The 23,407-nt window shown below is 35.9% G+C and overlaps 2 protein-coding genes across 13 annotated transcripts in view; both read right to left on the bottom strand.

The window, feature by feature from the left end:
* Positions 1-23,407, bottom strand: part of smad4b (SMAD family member 4b) — a 724,234-nt gene that overhangs the window by 189,039 nt on the left and 511,788 nt on the right. The window lies entirely within an intron of this gene.
* unc5ca (unc-5 netrin receptor Ca) overlaps positions 1-23,407 on the bottom strand; it is a 473,679-nt gene that overhangs the window by 101,870 nt on the left and 348,402 nt on the right. For all 11 annotated transcript variants that reach the window (XM_087253142.1, XM_087253139.1, XM_087253140.1 and 8 more), the window contains one exon: positions 18,318-18,498. In XM_087253142.1, coding sequence (XP_087109268.1) covers positions 18,318-18,498 — 181 coding nt within the window. The remainder of the gene's footprint in view (positions 1-18,317; positions 18,499-23,407) is intronic.

Genomic DNA, 23,407 nt, shown 5'->3' with positions numbered 1-23,407 from the left:
ATGTTGCTTGTATTAAAACAAAGAAAACAATCTGAAGTTGTTGCTTTTAAGTTATATATACTATGATTTTACCAGTCCGGCACACTTGGGAATAGATTTTCCTCCATGTTGCATCTAAGCTAAATTGAGTTTGACACCCGTATTCTAGGGGGTCGAATCGAGATCACAATGTTAATTGTGCAGCCCTAGTTTATAATCACACTTGATAAAAACAGCCTGCAGAAGCACCACTAGTGACCATCTCTCCCTCATTAGCATAGGACGTAGTCTTGTTTGAGAATCTGCCACTATGCTGTCACACAGGCATTTGTAGCTCCGCCCACTTTTAAAAAGAGCACAATCTTAAAATAAATTTAAATTTAAAGCGACAGTCACCAAAATGCCAAATTAGTATCAAAGCCTAAAAGGGTCCGTTTCAAACCTGCTGAAAAATCCAGACTAAACAAGCCTAGGCTGGTTGGCTGGTTTTAGCTGGTCGACCAGGCTGGTTTTAGAGGGGTTTTGGCCACTTCCAGGATGGTTTCCAGCCATTTCCAGCCTGGTCTTAGCTGGTCAGGCTGGGAAATGACCAGCTAAAACCAGCTTGACCAGCCTAGCCAAGCTGGGAGTCCAGCCAAAACCAGCTATATCCAGCTTAAACCAGGCTGGTCAAGCTGGTTTTAGCTGGATTTGGCTGGTCATTTTCCAGCCTGACCAGCTAAGACCAGGCTGGAAATAGCTGAACCAGCCTGGAAATGGCCAAAAGCCCTCTAAAACCAGCCTGGTCGACCAGCTAAAACCAGCCAACCAGCCTAGGCTGGTTTAAGCTGGATTTTTTAGAAGGGAAAGAGTTAGAAAACATTATTTGTGTGGTATTTTGGGCTGAAACTGCACACACACACTCTAGAAACATCTGAGATTTTTTCCTTTACATGATGTAAAATGAAGCATACCACTTCCTCTTAAAGAGATATCAACTAAGGCTGTTCATGAGCGCAGAATGAAGCAGAGAACATGATAAACCTTTAAAGAAAATAAATCACAAACATCGGACTGTATTTCTACAGAGGCAGAACTGGTCCGACGCTTTCACAGCAGTATAATATTCACCAAAGCTCTCGCATGACAAAAATCATCCATCTGGAGGACGAAAACCGAAACATTACCAGCACTGACGGCTTCACCCACAAACTCACAACGGCAAAAATCAAAACTTTTGGAGCACAACAGATTTCATGCTCTGGGAATCTAGGTCAAGAATGAGTGCGGCTCGGCACTCCAGATGCAAAAACAGACCATTTTCTATCTTTCAAAACGATGACAAGCTATTAAACATTGAGACGCGCTTGACTCGGAGTGTTTTACAGATGCTGGAGTAATTGATATGTGTGACAGACACTAAACACACACACACACACACACACCTCCAGAGCTGCTGTCGAAGTGATGATCAGCGGGAGGCCAGAGATTCTGACACCGTGATGTTGTTTTGCGTGTGTGTTTTTGTGTGTGAGAGACTCTAGAAAAGCTTGAAGGAGGCTCTCAGTCAAAATGACAGGCACTCAGATTGTCTGGGTGTGTTTGTGCGTATGTGTGTGGATTAATTAGCAAGGGAAGACGTACATAGTGTCATTACAGTTTTTTTCACACAACTGCTCACACATATTCCAAACTTTCCTTCTTTAAAAAAAAAAAAAAAAAAAAAAAACACAATAATGAATTCATTAATTAATAACATCATTTATTTTCCTTCTGCTTAGTCTCTATTTTAGTAGTCGCCACAGCAGAATGAACCGCCAACTATTCTGGCATTTGTTTTACACAGCGGATGCCCTGTCAGCCACAACCCAGTAGTGGGCTTGTGACCTATAGGCCATGTCTTTGGGCTGTGGGGGAAACCGGAGCAACTGGAGGAAACCCAAGACAACGCAGGGAGAATAAGCAGAAATTCCACACAAAAATGCCAACGGGCTCAGCCAGGACTCGAACCGGCGACCTTCTTGCTTTGAGGCAATAGTGCTACAGGCTGGTAGCCTGCCTGGTAAAAGAGGTGGTTCTTTTTTTTTTTTAAAGTGGACCTTTTTGCAGTTATTCGCCCATTTTAGTGACATTTAAAGCACTATCTTTTAGCTGAATTAGCTTGTCGGATGGTCACCATATCCACACTTTTTGATATAAATATGATAAAAAAAATATTTCCTAAAGATTTATAATAAAGAAATTTGAAGAAATAAAAAAAAAAATTATATTATATATTTAAATTAAAAGCTGTAGTATATTGTCATTTATTAGGCAAATAACAACCCCCCCCCCCCCTCGGCTTTTTAATAACTTCTAAAAATATACATTCAAATGTTTTACAGTCAAAAAAATTACAGACAAAAAAAAATTATGAAATAGTTTTTCCTTCCTCTGTAACTACATATGCATAGCTCTTTAACATAAATGGCACAGAGATGTAGAAAATGGAAATTAAACTATTGATTTTGGTTGTGAAAACCTTATTAGACAGCATAAAGGAAAATACTTTAACTATGTGTAGCTGGACAGAAACCATAGAAGCATTTACAATTTGTTATCCATGTACATATTTTTTTATATTTAACCCTTTCATTAGAAGGTGAAATAAAACCCGTTTACATTTACAATTTAATTTCACATGTTTTTTCCCCATTTATTATGTATTTTGTGTTTATTCATTTTCTCCTCTTTATTTAAATAATTTTTTTATAAGTTTTAGTATTTTTAAACCAATTATTATTCATTTTGACATTATAATTTGTTGTTTTTGTCACAAAATTAGCTTGATTTATTTTACTACATCAAATTAAATGAAATAAAACAATTGTAAGATTTAAAATAATTGGCACAGAGATGTTAAACATTGGAAAACGGAAATAACTATTTATTAAAAACATATGTATTTGTATTTTTTATTTTGTTCGTGAATACATTATTACACAGTATAAAGAAAAAGAAAATACATCAACTATGTGTATAGCTAGACAGATGCATTTACAAATTTGCATGCAATTACATTGCATATTTAACTATTTTCTTAGAAGCTAAATAAACATTTACAAATACACAATTTAATTTCACATTTTTTTTTACATCCAGTCATTATGTATTTGATGTTCGTTTCTTTTCTTTTCTTTTCTCTTTTCTTTTCTTTACTTAAAGCAATTTTTAATACGTATTTCTTAACCAATTATTATTAATTTTGACACTGTAAAAAATGCTGGCTTCCACACAATTGATTTGTGTCTGGGTAATGTTATAGCGCATTTATTGTGTATTTCCATACACCCAAAGTGGTTTACAATCATGAGCGGGGTCTCCCCACACCTCCACCAGTGTGCAGCATCCACTTGGATGGCAGCCACAGGACAACAGCGCCATCTATAAGGGGAGTGGGGAGACAGTGATAGAGCCAATTCAGTGAATAGAGATGATTGGAAGGTCATGATGGGTAAGGGCCGATGGAGGGAATTTGGCCAGTACACCAACGTTACTTACACCCCTACTCTTTACGAGAAGTGCCATGGGATTTTTAATGACCACAGAGAGTCAGGACCTCTGTTAAACGACTCATTCAAAAGACATCGCACACTGACAGTATAGTGTCCTGTTTACTATATTGGGCCATTGGGACTCAAACAGACTGCAGGTTGAGCACCCCCTGCTGGCCTCACTACCACCACTTCCAACAGCAATCCATGTGGTCTCCCATCCAGGTAATAACCAGGCTTCAGTGAGTAACTGCTCTTGGGCTGCAGGGTGATATGGCCAATGTGAAGGGTAATATGAAGGAATTAAGTTATTATTGGTTTTAATCGTTTTAAGTCTATTGGACATAAAACAATTAAGATGTTGCAAAAAAATCTCAAGAATCTCAAGAATTGTTTTAGCTCATTTAAAATAAGTAGCTCGAACAAACAGCAAACTTGATTTTTTGTAGTGATTTTATTATTGTTTGTTTTTATTATAAGTTTAGCTTGAATTATTTTGCTACATCAAATTAAACAAAATAAAAAACTAAACTAAAAAGTTCCTGAAATAAAATTACAGTAAAAGTAAAGTTCATTTTAAATCTTCAGTATTCTAAAGAGTAATTAAAATATTTCAGTATAAAAAAACTGAATAATCAAAGAAGCTGGGGATTAAAGTGAAATTTAAATTCATTTAAATGTATTACAATTTATATAAGTGAAAATAACACGGTGTCGAACATGACTGATGTCTGCTTCAGTTCTGTGAGCATCTGAAGTGCATGAATCACTGCTAAAACACATTTTCAACACGCCATACAGCAATTTATCACAGCTGGACCTGGTGTTATGAGGAATAATAAGCACAATGGAGAGCGCTGAAGGAAACGCAGCAAAGAAAAGTGGTGAAAGCACTTTCCATAAATAGGGTACAAATTACGGCTCGACTCTTTGAAAAAGTCAGTTTCTGCTGCTTTTTTAAACAATAGGTGAGTGAAAGGAGGCACTTAACTTTTAGAAAAATCTCCATCGTCCAGCTCGAGAGGTCAACCATAATTTTACCTACGCTTTAATAACATACAGCTACGAAAAAAATCTGCTAAAATCTTGGAAAATTGTTAATCGATTGAAAGTGAACACATTATGTCACTCCAAAAAATATTTGCTAAAAAATACTTACTTACAATGAGCTGAACATCTTGGAATTTGTTTGAGACAACTTAACTGTTTTGTGTTCAATCCACTTAAATGTGTCAAAATTACCTTTATTAATTTGTGTCAGTACAATGTGAATGAATTGTGTGGAACTTTGCTTTGCGATTACTTTAGAAAATAACTAGACTTGTTGCCTTTAGGCTGATTTATACTCGATGTGTCCCAGGTTCTCTTGAGTCTGCGGTGACTGTGACGTCATCGCGGTGTTTGCAGAGCTTTGCTTTGGGTGCATGTGACATGATTTCGGCTGGAGGAGCGCACACAATTTTTTAAGACTCGAGCAAACAGTTTGCGCAGCGCCACATTTAACTTTGAAGACATTTTGTCTGACACAGGTACACCTGTAAAGATCTTTATATTCGTCCATGCATGATCATAGAGATAACCAGATGGCCAATAGTTCTTGACTAGAAATTACAACAGCCGTGGAAAAGCAGGAAAGGAAACTTTGTTAAAAAGTTTAGAAAAACTTGAGGCATAAATTTGTTAATACCAAAAAGAGAGGCCATGGCAAAAGTGGAGACCCATGTGGTTTTAATACACAATTAAAGAATATGTTTGTCCACCATTTATAGGTTTTACACTGATGTATATATGAAAATTGTGAATTTAAAACTATTTAATAGTTACAAAATTAAAATGAAGTCACAAATTATTACTTTGATGACTGGAAAGAAATATTAAAACCTATCAGTTTATAATATACAAATGCCCTGTTTTTTGGGGGGCATTATTGGTAATAATGATCAGGAATGTTGGACCTTTATTGCCTTTTTAGCATGTCAGTGAAGGACACAAACTAGCCAGACAGTAATGTGTGAAAACAGTCAGTTTTTTTGGTAAGTGTATTTTTTTATTTTTTTTTGCTTTTATTCTTGGCAAAATAAAAATATATTTGTAGATTAACCCATGTTCTGTTGTCATTTATATTTTAATAAACTATAATAGGTAGAACGGTCTAAGATATGAACAAAAGCAAGTGATACAACAAATCTTGAATGGTTTTAAAATCTTTATGATCATTAAAATAATTTATACAAAAAAAATAATTAGTATAAAAATATTGAATGATATTATTGATAGTTCCGTAAACTTCCTACTTCTGTGTATTTGTCTGACTTTATGGTTGGTTTCTTTTGACCACCCCGACTTAAAAAAAAAAAAATCTCAATGGTAAACACATCAAGTATAAAAGCCTCGTCCATTTCGTGAGGTGCGCGCACAGTCAACGGAGGTCCGCGACGCGGCACAAGGCGAAAATATAATTCAGCTTTCGAAAGGGACAAATAGACTTTACTTTGAACTGTTAAGTCAACTCAACTTAATTTTTATAATTATGAACAGACAATTTACTTAATAACTTTAAAGCAACAGGTTTACTCACTTTTTAAAGTCTAGAAATCACTTTTAACTGTGCATAACCGTTTTTTTAAACTAGAAAAACAACATTTTATGATGTTATTGTTATGTTTGTCTATTGTACAATAGATTTTTTAAAAGTAGATTTGAGGTTTTATTTTTTTCACCTATTTATACCATTTCAATCAGTTTGAAAATGTGTTTATTAATGTGCTTATTACAGATTTTGTAACATCAAATAAATATCAATAACTATTTGGATTAAATAATAAATTATAAGTTAGCAAACACTGTATCATTGCAAGTAAATTTCCCAAATGCTATGCTACGTTTCTGTACAAAATTCAAGAATAAGGTTTAAAAAACTAAAAATTAAACAAAAAACTATGTCATGGTGTCGCAGTGAGTATAACGATCGCCTCACAGCAAGAAGGTCGCTGATTCGAGCTCCTGCTGGGTCGGTTGGTGTTTCTGTGTGGAGTTTGCATGTTCTCCCATGTTGGCGTGGGTTTCCTCCGGGTGCTCCGGTTTCTCCCACAGTCCAAAGACATGCGGTACATGTGAACTAGGTAGGCTAAATTGTCCATAGTGTATGAGTGTGGATGTTTCCCAGAGATGGGTTGCAGATGGAAGGGCATCCGTTGCGTAAAACATATGCTGGATAAGTTGGCGGTTCATTCTGCTGTGGCGACCCCTGATGAATAAAGGGACTAAGCCGAAAAGAAAATGAATGAATGAATCAAACAAACAAACAAACAAAAAACTGTAGTATTTAAAGTAATTTGTGACAGAGGTGTTGAAAAATTGGAAGATGAAAACTAAACTATTTATTCATCTATTTAAGTTGAGAATAGGTTATACTGTTCATTGACCTAATGTAATTCTACAATAAAAGTCTTGTCGTCGATCCCAGTTGTAAGAGAAACACATAATAAATTGCCCTCTAGTTGATCATTAGGGTCCCATGAATCTTCTGTTGAACTGCATCCCAATCATCACAAACACTGCAGAAGGCCTATTGCAGGGGTGTCAAACTCAGTTCCTGGAGGGCCGAAGCCCTGCACAGTTTAGTTCCAACCCTGCTCCAACACACTTACCTGTAGGTTTCAAACAAGCCTGAAGGACTCAATTAGTTTGACCAGGTGTGTTTAATTAGGGTTGGAACTAAACTGTGCAGAGCTGCGGCCCTTTTGGAACTGAGTTTGACACCTGTGAACTATTGGAACCCGCATGGACCCCAGATTCTCACAGAAATCAGTCAAGTTTGGTGAAGGAAAAATCATGGTATGGGGTTAAATTCAGTATAAGGGTGTGCAAGTGGATGGCAACATCAGCAGCCTGATCTATCAAGACATTTGTGCTGCCCATTACATTACAAACCACAGGAGAGGGCAAATTCTCCAGCAGGATAGCGCTCCTGCTCATACTTCAGCCTCCACGTTAAAGTTCCTGAAAGCAAAGAAGGTCAAGGTGCTCCAAGAGTGGCCAGCCCAGTCACCAGACATGAACATTATTGAGCATGTCTGGGGTAAGATGGAGGAGGCATTAAAGATGAATCCAAAGAATCTTGATGAGCTCTGGGAGTCCTGCAGGAACGCTTTCTTTGCCATTCCAGATGACTTTATTAATCAGTGATTTGAGTCATTGCAGAGATGTATGGCAGCAGTCCTCCAAGCTCATGATGGAGTCAGACACAATATTCATTCTGTCTCCACTGCAGCAGGACTTTATATTCTATACTGGAGCTGCACGATTAATCTGAAAAAAGATGGCAATCTCGATTCAACCTCCCCAGACGATCTGGAGAAAAGCAAAGGTGGTCGCACAGGTCCCTTTATTAATCCGGGATCACCACAGTGGAATGAACCACTATGTATGGATGCAGTCCTCCAAGCTCATGGGAGTCTTATACAATGTTATTTCCTTTTCCACTGCACCGTGACTTTATATTCTATAGGAGAGTTGCCCAAACTAGGTCCTGTGGGCCAAAGTTGGCCCATTGTAATTTTTAATTTGGCCTGCCATCCCATCTGAGAGGAGAGTGAATGACAGAGAGGGTTGGGACGAATGCCTTTAACACAGAGATCTAATTTGATGCAGTTTGTTTGCTTTATTGATGAGCTACAAAAAAAGCAAACCGAAATTAAATATGTTAATCAGGGTTGCCCAAAGAGGGCCGGTGTCCTGCAGAGTTTAGTTCCAAACCCATTTAGACACACCTGAACTAACTAATCAAGCTCTCCAAGGTATACTAGAAACGTCCAGGCAGGTGTGTTGAAGAAAGTTAGAGCTAAACTATGCAGGTCTTCGGCCCTCCAGGACCAAGTTTGGACACCTCTGTTGTAAATGAATGAGATTTTTTAAAATGTAAATACTGTCCCGCAATGGATAGAGGTAGGGCTGGGCGATTTGGAAAAAAAATAATAATCTAGGTTTTTTATAAAGTTTGACCGATTTCGATTTTTTTAATTGTGTTACTAGTCTCAAAACATTACAACAACATGACTGAAGTAACATTCTCTTTAAAAGTAACTAAAAAACCATTTAGTTAAGGAACACTGTAGTTTTAATGGCCATGTCATACAAAAATCGGTCAAGGTGTAAACAAATGTAAAACAAATTCACGAGTTAAATAGTCTTGCTGAAGATTTGAATAAAAAATAAATTTGTGTAAATATTGCAGTTGCAGGAATACAGAGGTATTTTTGCAAGTTTTGCTGAGTCTAGGAAAGATTGGCTGTCAGCTCGGCTTTGGCTTTGTCTTCTGATTAAATGACAGGTTGTAAAGCTGCTGCCTTTTTCTTATAAAGATACAGTGGAAGAAAAGAACTGAACATGGAAACTGTAAAGCCTAATTTAACCCAATGTGTGAAGTTGTGGACGTATAGCAGGAGCAAATACAATCACCAGATGTGTGTCTAATATAAATTAATATTCATTCATTCATTCATTTATTTTCTTGTCGGCTTAGTCCCTTTATTAATTCGGGGTCGCCACAGCGGAATGAACCGCCAACTTATCCAGCAAGTTTTTATGCCGCAGATGCCCTTCCAGCCGCAACCCATCTCTGGGAATATAAATTAATATATATATATATATATATATATATATATATATATATATATATATATATATTTAATCTATTTTTCTTTTTTCCCCTTTAAAATATCGATCATTTGATGCGCTTTGCTCCACTCTCTGTATTATGCTGCTTGAACTATCTGGTTGTCAACTAGGTCCGCTAAATGACGTCATGGGGCGGGTACTTTCATTTTCACTGCTACTGGCCCTCACCTCTGCTCGTGTTCAAACCAAAAGATTGGCGCGTTTTTTCACATGGCAGGCTTTTACGTCCTTCATACATGTTGAGATCGAGTTTATCGACTTGATGAGGGAATGTCTTGACAATCCACACAGGCGTGATTCAGACTAATACAACAAGTGAAATCCTACATGACTTCGCGCTTTAACAGGCAGTCAAGCAGGTCGCACACCAGAAGTGCCGCAACACGGCATGCACATGACAGTTTAAACTATCATACACCAAACGCGCACATTTGCATGATATTTAACATGAAACTAATCATATGGCGCTCTGTGGCGGTGCTGAAATATGACCTGCGTCCTGAATCGTGGCTGGGTGATGCCGGTGTGTGTATAGAAACCTGTTTAGAATTCTAAAATCCATGGCGCTGAGTGGTGCTGCGCGGCGCCGAGAGACGCTTCTGGTGTGCTTCCTGCTTCATGGAGTGAACCAAAGCGCATTGGTGCCATTATAATGTATTAAATATATATATTTTTAAAAATCGTGATTTCTCGATTTGATTCAAAATTAAATCGTCTTAAAACGTAAATTTGAATTAATCGGAAAAACCGCCCAGCCCTAGATAGAGGACTATGCAGAAGACATCGACAAGCAAATCAAGGCTAAAACTAGTGTAATTCTCTTAAAAATTAGATTGTTTTGTTTTTATTGTAATACGTTCGTTATACTGTATTAGTTGAGATAAAGCTATGTTTTCTAGTCATTTTTAATGTAATAATAATAAATTACCAAATTACCTATGGCAACTATATTTACCTTCGGCCCACTAGCCTCAATTAAGTTTTGTTTTTGACCCTTCTTAAGAAAAATTTGGGCACCCGTGTTCTATAGTGTACTGTACATGATTTCTGTTAAGTGAAAAGTTGAAACTGCTGAAGAGGCCGTTTTAATTCTAAAACGCTGCTGCTCTGTGTTAGTGTGGATGGGGGAAAACGGAGACATCTGAAAACGGAGGTGGGGCTGCCGACATTCGCCTTTCTGATTGGGGCTTTTCCCTCGATATTAAGTAGCCTACACACAGTTCAGTCCTGCATCCTCTCCTTGTGAGTTCAGACTTCGCAAGTTTGATGTGGAAAACAAACTCCCGAGGACACATCGGGTAAATCTTCAAAGGGAACAGTGTACTTTATAACCTCATTCAGATCACCCTGTCTATGCTGTTTCAATTTCTTAACAATAAAATGAAAACATGAAGGAACTGCTATTTTCATTTTGATATTAACTTAACAGACACCAAAAATGTTGAGGCGTCGTGCAGCTACATATTAATATGAGTGTCATCTTTATGCATAGTTCTAACAAAACAGAGTCTATAACATAACTGCCTCCTTTCATTATCATTGAAAATACGAAACATGCCCTCTCTTTTGCTGAATATCAGCTTTAATAATCAATAATGGCCATTATAAAAGTATAACATACAACAAGATTATATATTATAGGAAAAAATGCAAGCGATCAGTCAAATGTGCAGAATCAGTGTACGCTGTTACATTAACTCATCTTTGCACTCAGCCAAAACACATTACCTGAGAACAAGTAATAGATTCAGAAGACCAATGTAGGGGAAAATGTGGCTAGATATAGACAACAAGATGAACTAAATATCACATTTAACAAATATAGTGAGATTAGATCCAGATGAACAGTTTGACGTGCACAGGTCTCATATGGCTTGATGTGCTCAAAGCATGCTGCAGTGCATGCCAGAGTTTGTGCGTGTGGTCACGGGATGTGCGTTTTCAGCAGTGTAATGTAGACGCAAAGTTGTTAAGAAATGCTTAGTGAAACACCACTGTGGACGCAGATCGTTTTCATTTTAAAATGCCGTTTTAAAACTAAAACGTATAAGTGTAAACGAAGACTCAGACCTTACTGCCCTAATCAAATCATCATAAATCAAGACATGATCATATTTTATTTTGGTAAAATAAAGCGTAATCTGAAGGCCTATGCCTTTCATATGGGCCACTTCTGCTACCAAATGATCCACTAGAAGTCAAATTATTATTTGTTGATCCAAAAACTTGGCGACAAGATTTAAGGTAGATTTCTGTATAAAATTCAAGAATAAGCTTTTTAAAAATGTAAAAAAAAAAATAAAAAAATAAACTGTAGGATTTAAAGCAATTGGCATCTAAAGATCTAAATTGACCAAACGTAATGCTACATAGCTGTATAAAACTCTAAAATAAGGTTTAAAAAAATATGAAAAAAAGACACCTAGGGCTAAAATGATCTGCAAAACAACATTTGTAGTTTGTACAAGCTGTTTTTGTTCAATTAATTGCAGGAAGGTGCTGAAAAGAAAAAGAATTTGCGAGGACTGTAATGATGCATTCACACCATGTCAAAATTACCGTAATTATGAGTTTCCAGCTAGTAAAAAAGCCCCCCATTCATGTCTTCGTCAAACTTATAATTACAAGCTGGAAACTTTTTAATGAATTTCATGAAAGCTCTTCTCCCACTTGACCGTGGTCAACCTGCCAAAAAAACCCTTTCCAGCTCGCAATCCTCTGCTTACAAAAGAGCTTTTTTTGTTGTTGTTTCCTTTTTAAATCGGCATGAAATGAAAATTCCCTCAGTCTGTTTTCAAAAAGCACATTATAGATCTTGTAGTGCACAATTCATCCATGCATACAGTACATCTCATTTTCAATTAGTTCCTTTGACTCACTCTGCCTCCCATAGCAAAGCTAGCAAGCATGGTGTTTATGTATTTTAGCACAAATGAAGTTGATTAGATTATGCATTTGCTCATTTGACTTTTCTAGGATCTTTTCATGAAGCTAAATAAATGCTTTTATCTAGTTTTTAATTTTTTGTTTATTTTACAGGGACAATACACTTGACATTGTTATACAAAGATAACCGATGTTGTGTACATAGGGCATATAGCATAAAGCTAATTTGCAGCCCTCGTCCCTGGTTAGGCTTTACATAAAAAAAAAAAATAATAAAAAAATAGTTTATGTATTGCTTAATAGAGTTAATAGAGCTTCATTTGTAGAATAATGTCTGTTTTGAACAGCCAAACAAAAGATCTACACTGCAAAAACAGCTTTTCTTACCTAGCTTTTTAAAATCTTTTTTTTTAATCTAAATATTCTTAAATCAAGAAGCGTTTTCTAGTCACGCAAAACATATTGGGCCCTATCATACACCCGGCGCAGTGTGGTGCAAGGTGCGGCGCAGTAGTCTTTTGGTAGTTTCAGCTTGGCGCAAGAGTCGTTTTGAGGCGTTGCGCTACGCTGTTTAAATAGCAAATGCATTAGCGCTCATTTGTGCGCCCATAGGCGTTCTGGTGTCAAAAGGAAGGCGTTCTGAGGCGGACTGCTGGCGCGTCGCTATTTTGACAAACTTTAATAGATTTTTCATTAGACCAAAACTAACCCGGTCTAAACTCCGGCGCAGAGTTGCGCCTCGCTTACTCACTGCTTAATACGCACAAGAGAGCAATAGGCAAATATCTTTACATATGAAAAAATGTAAATATTAAGGATATATATAGGATATAATAAGAATAGATATAGAATATAAATATAAAGGATTAAAATATTACAAAACATATTATTTTCTAGCCTACATAAATATGAAAAATCACTGCTTTTATGCCTTCTTTATCTCGGGAGGCTTTTTCAGTTCATTTATAACAATTTGCTTTTGTATAATGTTATTATTATTAGCAGTATTATTTATTATATCCATATTTATATTTGTTTTATTAAAAACAAGCTCAGATTTGCCCACCTGTCAGGTTTTAGACCATATGGGGCACAGCATGTGTTTTAGGATATAACTCAGGTTTTTGAGCACATTTTGCTATTATTATTATTCATTTATTCGTTTGCTGGAAATTAGAACTGAATTTAGAAATAGTTTTGAAACGAATATTTGCGTTTAACAAACAAAAGTATTTATTTATAGAATAATTGATGTCTGTGCGTAAAGGTTTCCCTATCCAAGAGCGAAAGTGAAAGTGATCCATTATCTCTCATCCTCATGCAGTAGATGCTCTGTTTAACAGTTTTCTGTTAAAAAAACTGTGAACTGTTTGCTTGTGAAATGCTCATTTTTTCCACTTAGACTTACTTTGCGTCCTGTAAATAGCGAATGCGCTCTTGGCGCGACGCAGGTGACTCTTAAAGGCAATGGGAGATGAGACTCTAATTGGTTTATTCTCAAAACACACCTATAACTTATTAAGAAAATAAAACTCAACCCTTTTAGACCATGCGCCGAAGCGCATGGCAGATTTCCTGTCCTTAAATTAGCAAAAACGCGTCCTGACCGTCAAACTAGAGCTTATTGTCTTGTTTTAGGAAAAAATATGCCAAAATAAAGCGTGTTTTTCCTTAAAGCAAGCTAAATAATCAAGATATTCTGATTTGATGTTTTTGAACAGTCAGACAAAAGGTTTTCTTAATTAGATTTTTTTGTCTTGTTTCTAGTCTAAATATCTAAAAAACCTTAATCAAGAAGCATTTTCTAGATGAGAAAACATTTTAAGAAAGTAAATGCCAAAATGGAGTGAGTTTTTCTTAAAACAAGCAAAATAATCTGCCATTGTGGTTTTTGCCTAACCCCATTGGCAGATTTTATTGCTTGTTTTAAGAAAAAAACTTGCTTAGTTTTGGCAAATAATTTCTTAAAACAAGACTAGAAAACGGAACACCAGCTCATTGTGAATACTTACCCCGTATACATTTCTGGAGTGTGAGAATTATGTAGCCAGATCTATGTATAGCTGAATTTTGTCTTTAAAGCAAACGCTACGGGGGTGGCATGATGCTGCTGACGGCTTCTGGGTCAATCTGTGCTATTGAAAACACTATTGGTTGTGTTTATGGAAGGGTCTAGGGATGGAAGATCGGTCAGTGAGTCAGTCGACAGCAGTCTCTGATGAATTTACAGTAGAACAGCAGGCGCAAATGGCACTCGCGAGGTATTTGAGATCTGAAGAAGCATACACAGCGGCATCTGGTGAACTCACGAAAACAAAAACTGGAAAAAAACATAGCTCCTAGGACATTTTTGGGGCTGTCCAGAAATGTATACAGGGGTACGTATCCATACTGAGCCTCAATTGGGGAAATGCTTCTTGACTTATATTTTTAATTTGTTCTTTTTCTATAATTAGTTTCGTTCTTTATTTATATGCAAACACTGACAAATAGAGCTGGGCGATTAGGCCTCAAATCAAAATCTGAATTAACTTAACATTTCAACTAGATTATAATTAATGAATGATAATTTTATTTATTTTATTATTTATTTCACGGACAAGTTCTGTACAGTAAATCAGCTCACATATTACAAATAAGATATTTCTGAATGAATGGAGCATTACTTGATTTAAAATAATTTTAAATAATTGAAGTAAACACACTACCTACTATCTATGATTGTTGAACAACTAAAATTAAAACACACATTGCCTAAAACCAACAAAAAAAAAAGGAAAAATAGCTCGCACTTCAATTTTGGAAACAAAATAAATTATTTTCAATGTTTTTCATATTAAAAGTAGAAAATAAGCAGCATCTCTTCTAAATAAAATAATATTCTAAAAAGTGCATTTCTTGCATCTTCTGTAAACAAATATTTTAATGTAAATAAAAATTTTAATGTGACAGAAAATTTGCGGCCTCAAGGCATCTCTGGCGCAGCTTCCAATCATTGTCAATGTAGTAAAAAGTAAGGCTCAAGAATAGGTCCATCGTCCTACTTGACCAGAGATCAGATGTGGCTGCAAAGTGCCCGCAGAAGTATAAATCAGCCTTGAAAAAAAGGTTTAACAAAGTGGGATTATGTGACTCCACATGCAGTAGGGAAAGTAAATGTAAAAAAAAATCGATCTGGAAAAATTTGTTTGATTGCAGGTTCTGAATGTCGATTTCGATTACTTTTCGATTAATCGCCCATGCCCTACTGACAAATATCACTGTTTGTGTGGCGAGGGGGCGTGGCCGAGAGCCATGGGAACTGAGTGAGGCCACCACGTAAGTGGATACACCTGCGGTGCGCACTTGCCTCGAATCCCACGGAAGGAGCTCTGGACAATAAAAGGAGGAACGATGGCAGAGAAAGCCGAGAGAGGACCGGGCCCAGGCATTTTACTTTTGCTTTCAGTTTGACGGCAGTCTCCATGAGGAGCTGCCGTCCGTTTGTTTTGGTTTAGACGGCAGCCTCCGTGAGGAGCTGCCGTCACTGTTATTAATAAATCAGTTAAAAACTGCGTTGGTTCTCCACCTCCTTCTTCCCGGCGGCCAAAGGGCCGTGAACTTTATTACAGTTTGATTTAAACTTTTCCACCTAAAAAATATTTAAAATAAGCAAAACAAACACTAGAATTTATTATTTATGATTGAAGCCAACATAGAAAAACAATTCTAGCATTTTGTGGGACATTTGTCTGATTTTTGAGGCTGAAAATCACTAAGTTAGTTGTGGTGGATTTTCCCAAAATTTGAAACAAATTTTCTTGTGTTGTTTTGATGGAAAAAAATACACACTGTAATTGTGTATTTGATTGGTGATTGGCCCAAAAAATCAGCGAATCGGAGCACCTCTACTATATATACAGCCCTAAGCACTACACCAGCTTTGTTGGCCTTAGACTTTTGCACAATATATAATCAATCAGACTCTTTATTAAAACAAATAGAAAACAGGACACATGTACAAAAAACCAAAAACAGCACAACATTTCCTCTTCAAGCAAGACTCTATGCTTAATGTGGCCTTCCTTGGCACCAAGCACAGCTTAAACTGTTTTGTTCTAATTGTCCTGACGTTTTCTGAAATCATATGCGGTGTAATATCAGGCTTCTTTTAGCATTTCCAGAGTTCTTCTTTAGATTAAGTGTCATATATAATTTTTTTCTATGCAGGTGATCTCTATAATGTTCAGACCTGGACCCTGTGGAGGCCATTTCATGACTCTCTGTCTTTCATCAGCTGTTTTCTTTCTCCAAACAGGATTTCATTGCAATTTGCGGATCATTATCATGCTGAAAATGAACACTACTACCACTGAAGTTCTTTCCAGAAGGAATAGCATAATCTGCGGTGGCCGGAAAGTGCAAAACAACATTACAAAGTTTGAAACACTTTTACAAAGCTTGAGACAAATTTACATTTTGAAAAACATTTTTACTTATCATCAGACACAATTACATAGGAAAAACAATTTTACAAAGGACGAAACAAATTTACCTTTTAGAAAACAAATTAACAAGACGCAAAACACTTTTACAAATCCCGAAACAAATTTACAATTACAGATTCCCTACGGAAAGGGAATGTACCACACCCCGGAAGTGGCGTAGAATGTACCACACACCGGCAGTGTCCCGGAATGTAACACACACACTGGAAAATATCAATAATATCCAGCTAGTGTGTGACTTTGTAGACAGATTTCCACAAGTCTACAACTATAAAAATCATGGTTTGACTAACTGCGATAAAATAAATTAGAGCTATTCTGAGAAAATATCGGCGTGAGAGTGCATGGAAACATGTAAATGCAAGTACATAAAAACAATTAAAGCACGGCATATGTTGACTGATAAAGATACCAAAACCAATCTCAACCTGTACACCGGAGTAGCTCAGTTGGATAAGTCGGTTGATACTTGTGTAGAACCTTTTGACTTGACATGTCAATTATAATTATTTCTTTTGATTAATTTTGGTTTATGCTGTTATGCCACATAAATATTAAATCAACAATGATACACTGACACCAAGTAATAAGAATCTTTATTCGGTATGGGCATGTTTTGTTGATGTGAAAAATTGACGAATCTGCCAATCTGCAAACGTGGATAGTTTGAAAAGGGTCCCCAGATCACACGGACACCAGTTAAACCGTAACACCGGCTTCTTTCAGTTTACTGTTAAGAGTCCTCAAGCAGAGGTTTACAACGTGTAGACTTGACATCATGTTCACGATTACAGCGTACGAGTGGTTCTCGTTAAAATATTGAACACATTGATGCAGCATGTCTGGCGCAAGGTCTGGCGTTTCCGTCTGGTCCGCGTCCTTTATAAACTCTGAACACCGACCACACGCAAAGTAAAACCGTGTTAAGCTGCTCATGTATTTGCCTAAAAACGGGCAAAACAACCCTCGACCACAGTCCATGTTTGGTCACCATAAACTTCGTTTACACCATGTACTCCACAGCGCGAATTTACCGCGCTCACCAGCAACAACAACAACAACTTTCCCCCGCGTCACTACCGGTGTGTGGTACATTCTACGTCACTTCCGGGGTGTGGTAGATTCCCTTTCCGTAGAGAATCTGTAATTGTAAATTTGTTTCGGGATTTGTAAAAGTGTTTTGCGTCTTGTTAATTTGTTTTCTAAAATGTAAATTTGTTACATCCTTGGTAAAATTGTTTTTCCTATGTAATTGTGTCTGATGATAGGTAAACATGTTTTTCAAAATGTAAATTTGTCTCGAGCATTGTTAAAGTGTTTTAAACTTTGTGATGTTGTTTTGCACTTCCCGGCCACCGTAATAATCTGTACTTTTCAACATTCACAATTCAGACAATATTGCTAACAACAGTGTTAGAAAAGCAACTCAAACCATTCAAATGCAGCTCAAACTGAACAGCCTCTCTCCAACACATCCATCTTTCACATGTCCTAAGCAATTCAACCAAAATAATTCAAACTGTAACCTTATCTAACTCCTTTCCTAACAAGCCAGTCAGAAATTAAAAGATAATTTATCCACCATGTATAAATTACGATAATAAAAAAATTGTCTAAAATATTACACTTTTGACTGGTCTTGTGGTAAAGAGATGGCCTAAAACTTTTGCTGAGTACTATATATATATATATATATATATATATATATATATATATATATATATATATATATATACACATGCGTGTGTGTGTGTGTATACAACCAAACACTCACCATAAACGATGACTGTTGCTGTGGTGCTGCGTCTCTTAGCGACGATGTTCTTGGCAACGCAGGTGTAGTTTGCAGTGTCAGACAGTCGAGCCTGTTTAATGATCAGGTTATGATCGATGGTGATGTAGAAATTGCGATCGTCCGCAGGGTCAATAATCTCCTCGTTCTTTAGCCATTCCACCTGCGATTAAACAGAAGTAGAGAAAAGAATCAAGACATTAGTACAATCTATAAAATCACCAGGACATCCTCATGCAGTCCCTGCCCATGCAAAACAGTCAAATTATCAAACGTTTTAATTAGCTTCAAAGCGACTCCTCGGGGCAACAGTGACTCAGAGCTGCAGTAATCTGGAAAAACCATACAGCAAACGCTTTACAAAGAGAACATTGCGAAGACATTAAGAGGAAACTGCAAGCAGGTTAGAGACTTGTGGGATATCTTCAGACACGGTGTTTAGATGTAGAAGTCGTGGCTTGCTAATACTGAGAATCAGGAGATGGAAAATAAGGTTATTGAACAACGCTTAGATAAACCAAAAATAAAACCAAAAATAAAGTTCAACCAAAGATAAAAAAATCAGCCATCATTTCACCATTCCAGTGCTGTATGCACTTGTTTTTTAGGATGCTTTACTAAAATATATTTGGGAATATACATCAGATTAGAAGTATAAAACCCAAAACTGGAACTATTCTAACCAAAAAACTCAAGATCAGTCAAAAAAAAAAAAAAAATAGTAAAAAAATAGTAATTTTCCCGCATTTTTAAAAACAATAGTTTAAATAAACGATTTCTAATAGCTAATTTCCTTTGTCTTTGCCATGACATACTATTTTACTCTACTGCAAGATACTAGTGCTCAGATAAAAGTGCAATTTTAAAGCTTTACCAGATTAATTAGGTTAATTAGGCATATAACTGGATGACAGTGGTTTGTTCTGTATCCAATCAAATAAAATAATTTCAGATTTTCTTTTCTGTGCTGTGTTAAACATTACTTGGAAAATATTTGAAAAATAATTGTAAAAATTTTAAGGGAGGGGTAATAATGTTGCCAACTATAAAGGGTAAAAATATTTTTCTTTAAAGACAAGTTATACCATTTTGGTTTCTGTTGGTTTCTGTACCATTTAGTTCTGTAAAATTTCACAAAAAGTGAGGCAAAAAATATTCAGGACAAGTAAAAGTGTCAGGGCGAAGCAGTGGCGCAGTAGGTAGTGCTGTCGCCTCAAAGCAAGAAGGTTGCTGGTTTGAGCCTTGGCTCAGTTGGCGTTTCTGTGTGGAGTTTGCATGTTCTCCCTGCGTTCGCATGGGTTTCCTCCGGGTGCTCCGGTTCCCCCCACAGTCCAAAGACATGCGGTACAGGTGAATTGGGTAGGCTAAATTGTCCGTAGTGTGTGTGTGAATGTGTGTGTGTGGATGTTTCCTAGAGATGGGTTGCGGCTGGAAGGGCATCTGCTGCTTAAAAACTTGCTGGATAAGTTGGCGGTTCATTCCGCTGTGGCGTCCCTGGATTAATAAAGGGACTAAGCTGACAAGAAAATGAATGAATGAATGAATGAATAAATGAAGTAAAGGTGTCAAATAAAAGTTTGTTACACAAGATTTGGAAATAAAATAGTGAAAAGGGAAGCGTGTAATAAAAATAAAATAACATCAAATAGCCGGGGGTCATTTCAGTGACTGACAATTCATAGGTGAGCCATTTTAACATTCAAGAACAAGCAAAAGTGATGCAATTGGTGCATCTTAGGACAGCAGTTTATGATTTAGTTTATATATGTTTATAATTCAAGCCTTACCTGTCACAAATCAACAAATCAGCATGTTTTTTTTCTTCACAACTGGTGAAATATATCTGTGGCTGTTAAAATTAGTAATAATAATTATTATTATTTTTATGTTCCAATCAGTTGTTGCTTTACTAAAAGTTTAATAGCAGATATAGTTTGGGTAACTTTACTGGCAATTGTTCCTCTCAACACCCTTACCTTTTTGTAAAACTATAACAAAGAGTGGAAAAGTGTGTGTGTGTATATATATGTGTGTGTATAAAGCATCTATTTCATGTTCCTTTGTCAGAATCTTTGCTTGTAAAATACAGCCATACTTTAGAATGCTTAGTTTAAGCAAATTTGATGAACGTGATTTTGCGTGTTGATGAATCTGAAGGGATTCCTCCCTCACTCAATGGGTTGTGCGCGTTGTGCGTGTGTGTGTGTGTGTGTGTGTGTGTGTGTGTGTATATATATATATATATATATATATATATATATATATATATATATATATATATATATATATATATATATATATATATATATATATATATATGTATATATATATATATACATACACTTCATACACACACATATATATATATATATATATATATATATATATATATATATATATATATATATATATATATATATACATACATATGTATGAAGAGTTCAGATGCAAAACCCTCTAAATCAGGGGTCACAAACATGGTGCCCCGTGGGCACCAGGTAGGCCGACAGGTTCACATGAGTTGCCCGTAGGCCTGTTCTAAAAATAGCTCACCATAGCACCACATTTGAGTAAGCTGCATCTAATATTTGTATAAATATTCTTTTTAAAATCACACTTGCATTGGTGTAAATTTGAAAATTACTTTACGTTATATATTAAAAAAAAAAAACTTCAAAAACAATTTCAGACAAATGAAGTGTTGCATATTGATATTTATCTAACTTGTTAAATCATTGTTGACAACTACTGTGAGAAATCATTAACATGATCAATGTCTTCACATAGATGATTATTATTAATTATTATTAATTATTATTAATAACACATAATTAAAAGTAAATAAAGAAAATTTGTTTTTTAATAACTGGTAGCCCTTCACACTAATCGGTACCCAAGAAGTAGCTCTCAGTTTCCAAAAGGTTGGTGACCCCTGCTCTAAATCTATCAGACCTCTTTTCTTGTAAATGAGCATTTTCTATCAGGCTCCTCTGAGATTAGGTTCAAACATTTCATTCACGTTCCACAAATGGCACAACAATGATAGTGATTCAAAAACATTGGAAGGGCCGAATCTTGATATATTTTTGACTGATGTCAATTCCAATGTAAAATATATAATAGAGAAGGAGGGCGGGCCGGCAGTTTAAGACCCCTGCTTTATTAAAATACACTTATTTTGACTTTAAGTATCTTAAATATTACAGTAAGTGATGATACTATATTATATTATATTTAGTATAATAAAAATAAAAGTCTTTCTGATAAATGTGTAAAAATTTGAATGACAGTGCAAAAAAATATGTATAAAGATATACAATGACACTAAGTATTTTTGGTCCTGCACTGTGTGTGTCACCAAACAATTCTTGTTCTAAATATGCCTGACAAGATTTTTTATTTATTTTTTTCTATATAAACCTCTTTTCATCTCTGACCCATATATGCTATAATTTCACGCTATACCTGTGTGTCATCTTCAACAAATAATTGCTTCTGGGATTGCTTCATCTATGAAAGATGGATGTAATATGTGGCCAAAATGAGCTTTCTTACAGGGCCACATCATTACGCTGCCTACAGTTTGGAACAGGCAAGTCAATGATGCTTTAAAATGCTGCCTAGTTAGGCGGCTCACTAGGTTACACATTTCTCCACATACAGAAATCGAGCCATCAAGGCAAATGATACAAGCTCTTAGCATAAATGTGTGTTTGTGTGCGAGTAAATGTGTTTGAGTGTGTGTAGTCCTGGTATTCATAACATTGTGGGGGATCAGCATACTCTCAAACAACTATTTTGGCTGCTTGTTCAAACTACTTATTTAAAATGAGCTGAAATAACACAATTCTTCAGATTTTTTGGGACAGCTTACTTGTTTTAGGTTTAGTCCACTTTCTAGGTTCAGGACACAATATACAGTCTGTACAGTATAAACATTACTACAGCAATAGGAAGACCCCATACAACATGAAAACCCAAGTGTGTGCATGCATGAATATGTGTGCGTGTTTCACAGCGGTGAACCTGGAGGCTGCTGCGTGCTCGTCTCAAGGGAATCGGGTAAAAATATCACCCTCTCATTGGCTCAGCAGGGGGGAAAACTCAGCCAATCAGCTGCTTTCGCTCTCCAGCTGTGACAAAAACACTTCCCTATGCATTTTATCTCATTACATCTAGCAAAGGTAACCCGAGTCCCAGCTGTCAAACTCAGATTACTGTATTCGCTCCTATTGTCACCTTAACACACATCCTTCTGCAATGCCATGATAGGGAAACGAGCCCCTCGTATATATACACATGCTCGAAAAAAATGTGGAACTATTTTGATTTAAATTTGGGTTAAATATGGACAAACCCAACAGTGGGGTTGAAGCTGGATAATAAAATTATTTAAAAAATCAAAAAACTGTAACCCAGAGGTTGGGTCTGTCCTTATTTTACTTATTTTACTCAAATTTTAAAGTGAAAATTTTATATATTTAATCTATTTGACTAAGAAAAACTTGGTGTACTAAGATAATGAATACTAAAAGGTAAAATAATAATACAAAAAAAGAAAAAAAAACATAGAAAAAAATAATTATAATTTATAAAACAATTATTTTTGTTATAAATTAATAAATGTTAAAAAAGTTAATATATTTTCTAATAAATATAACTATTTTCACAAATTATATAGTTTTTTTCCCTTTGGTTTTTATAATGTTTTTTTTTTAATTATTATTTTATTATTTTTTTTAAATCAGTGCTTCCTACAGGTTTAAAATATACTTGCAGTGGTCACCAGATTGAAACACACCATTTACCCACATCACATAAATAGTTGATTATATGCGACAAACAAAACATAATTAAATTTTAACAACGATATTATTATGACACTGTTATACATTATTGCTTTTCATTGGGTTAAAGTAAAAAAGACTTGAAATAAAAAAGAAATCCACTATTTCCCTATTGCTCACTATTTGTGCACATAATGACAGGAAAAATCTGCTTCTCTCTTTCAAATCAACTTTATATACTAAAATAATGAATACAAAAGAATTTTCTTTGAGTTTCTTTGTTTT

Source organism: Danio rerio, chromosome 5, assembly GCF_052040795.2.
Source record: "Danio rerio strain M-AB ecotype USA chromosome 5, GRCz13ab, whole genome shotgun sequence".
Lineage (NCBI taxonomy): Eukaryota > Metazoa > Chordata > Actinopteri > Cypriniformes > Danionidae > Danio > Danio rerio.
The sequence above is the reverse complement of the archived record's forward strand: the minus strand, read 5'-3'. Positions and strand labels throughout refer to the sequence as shown.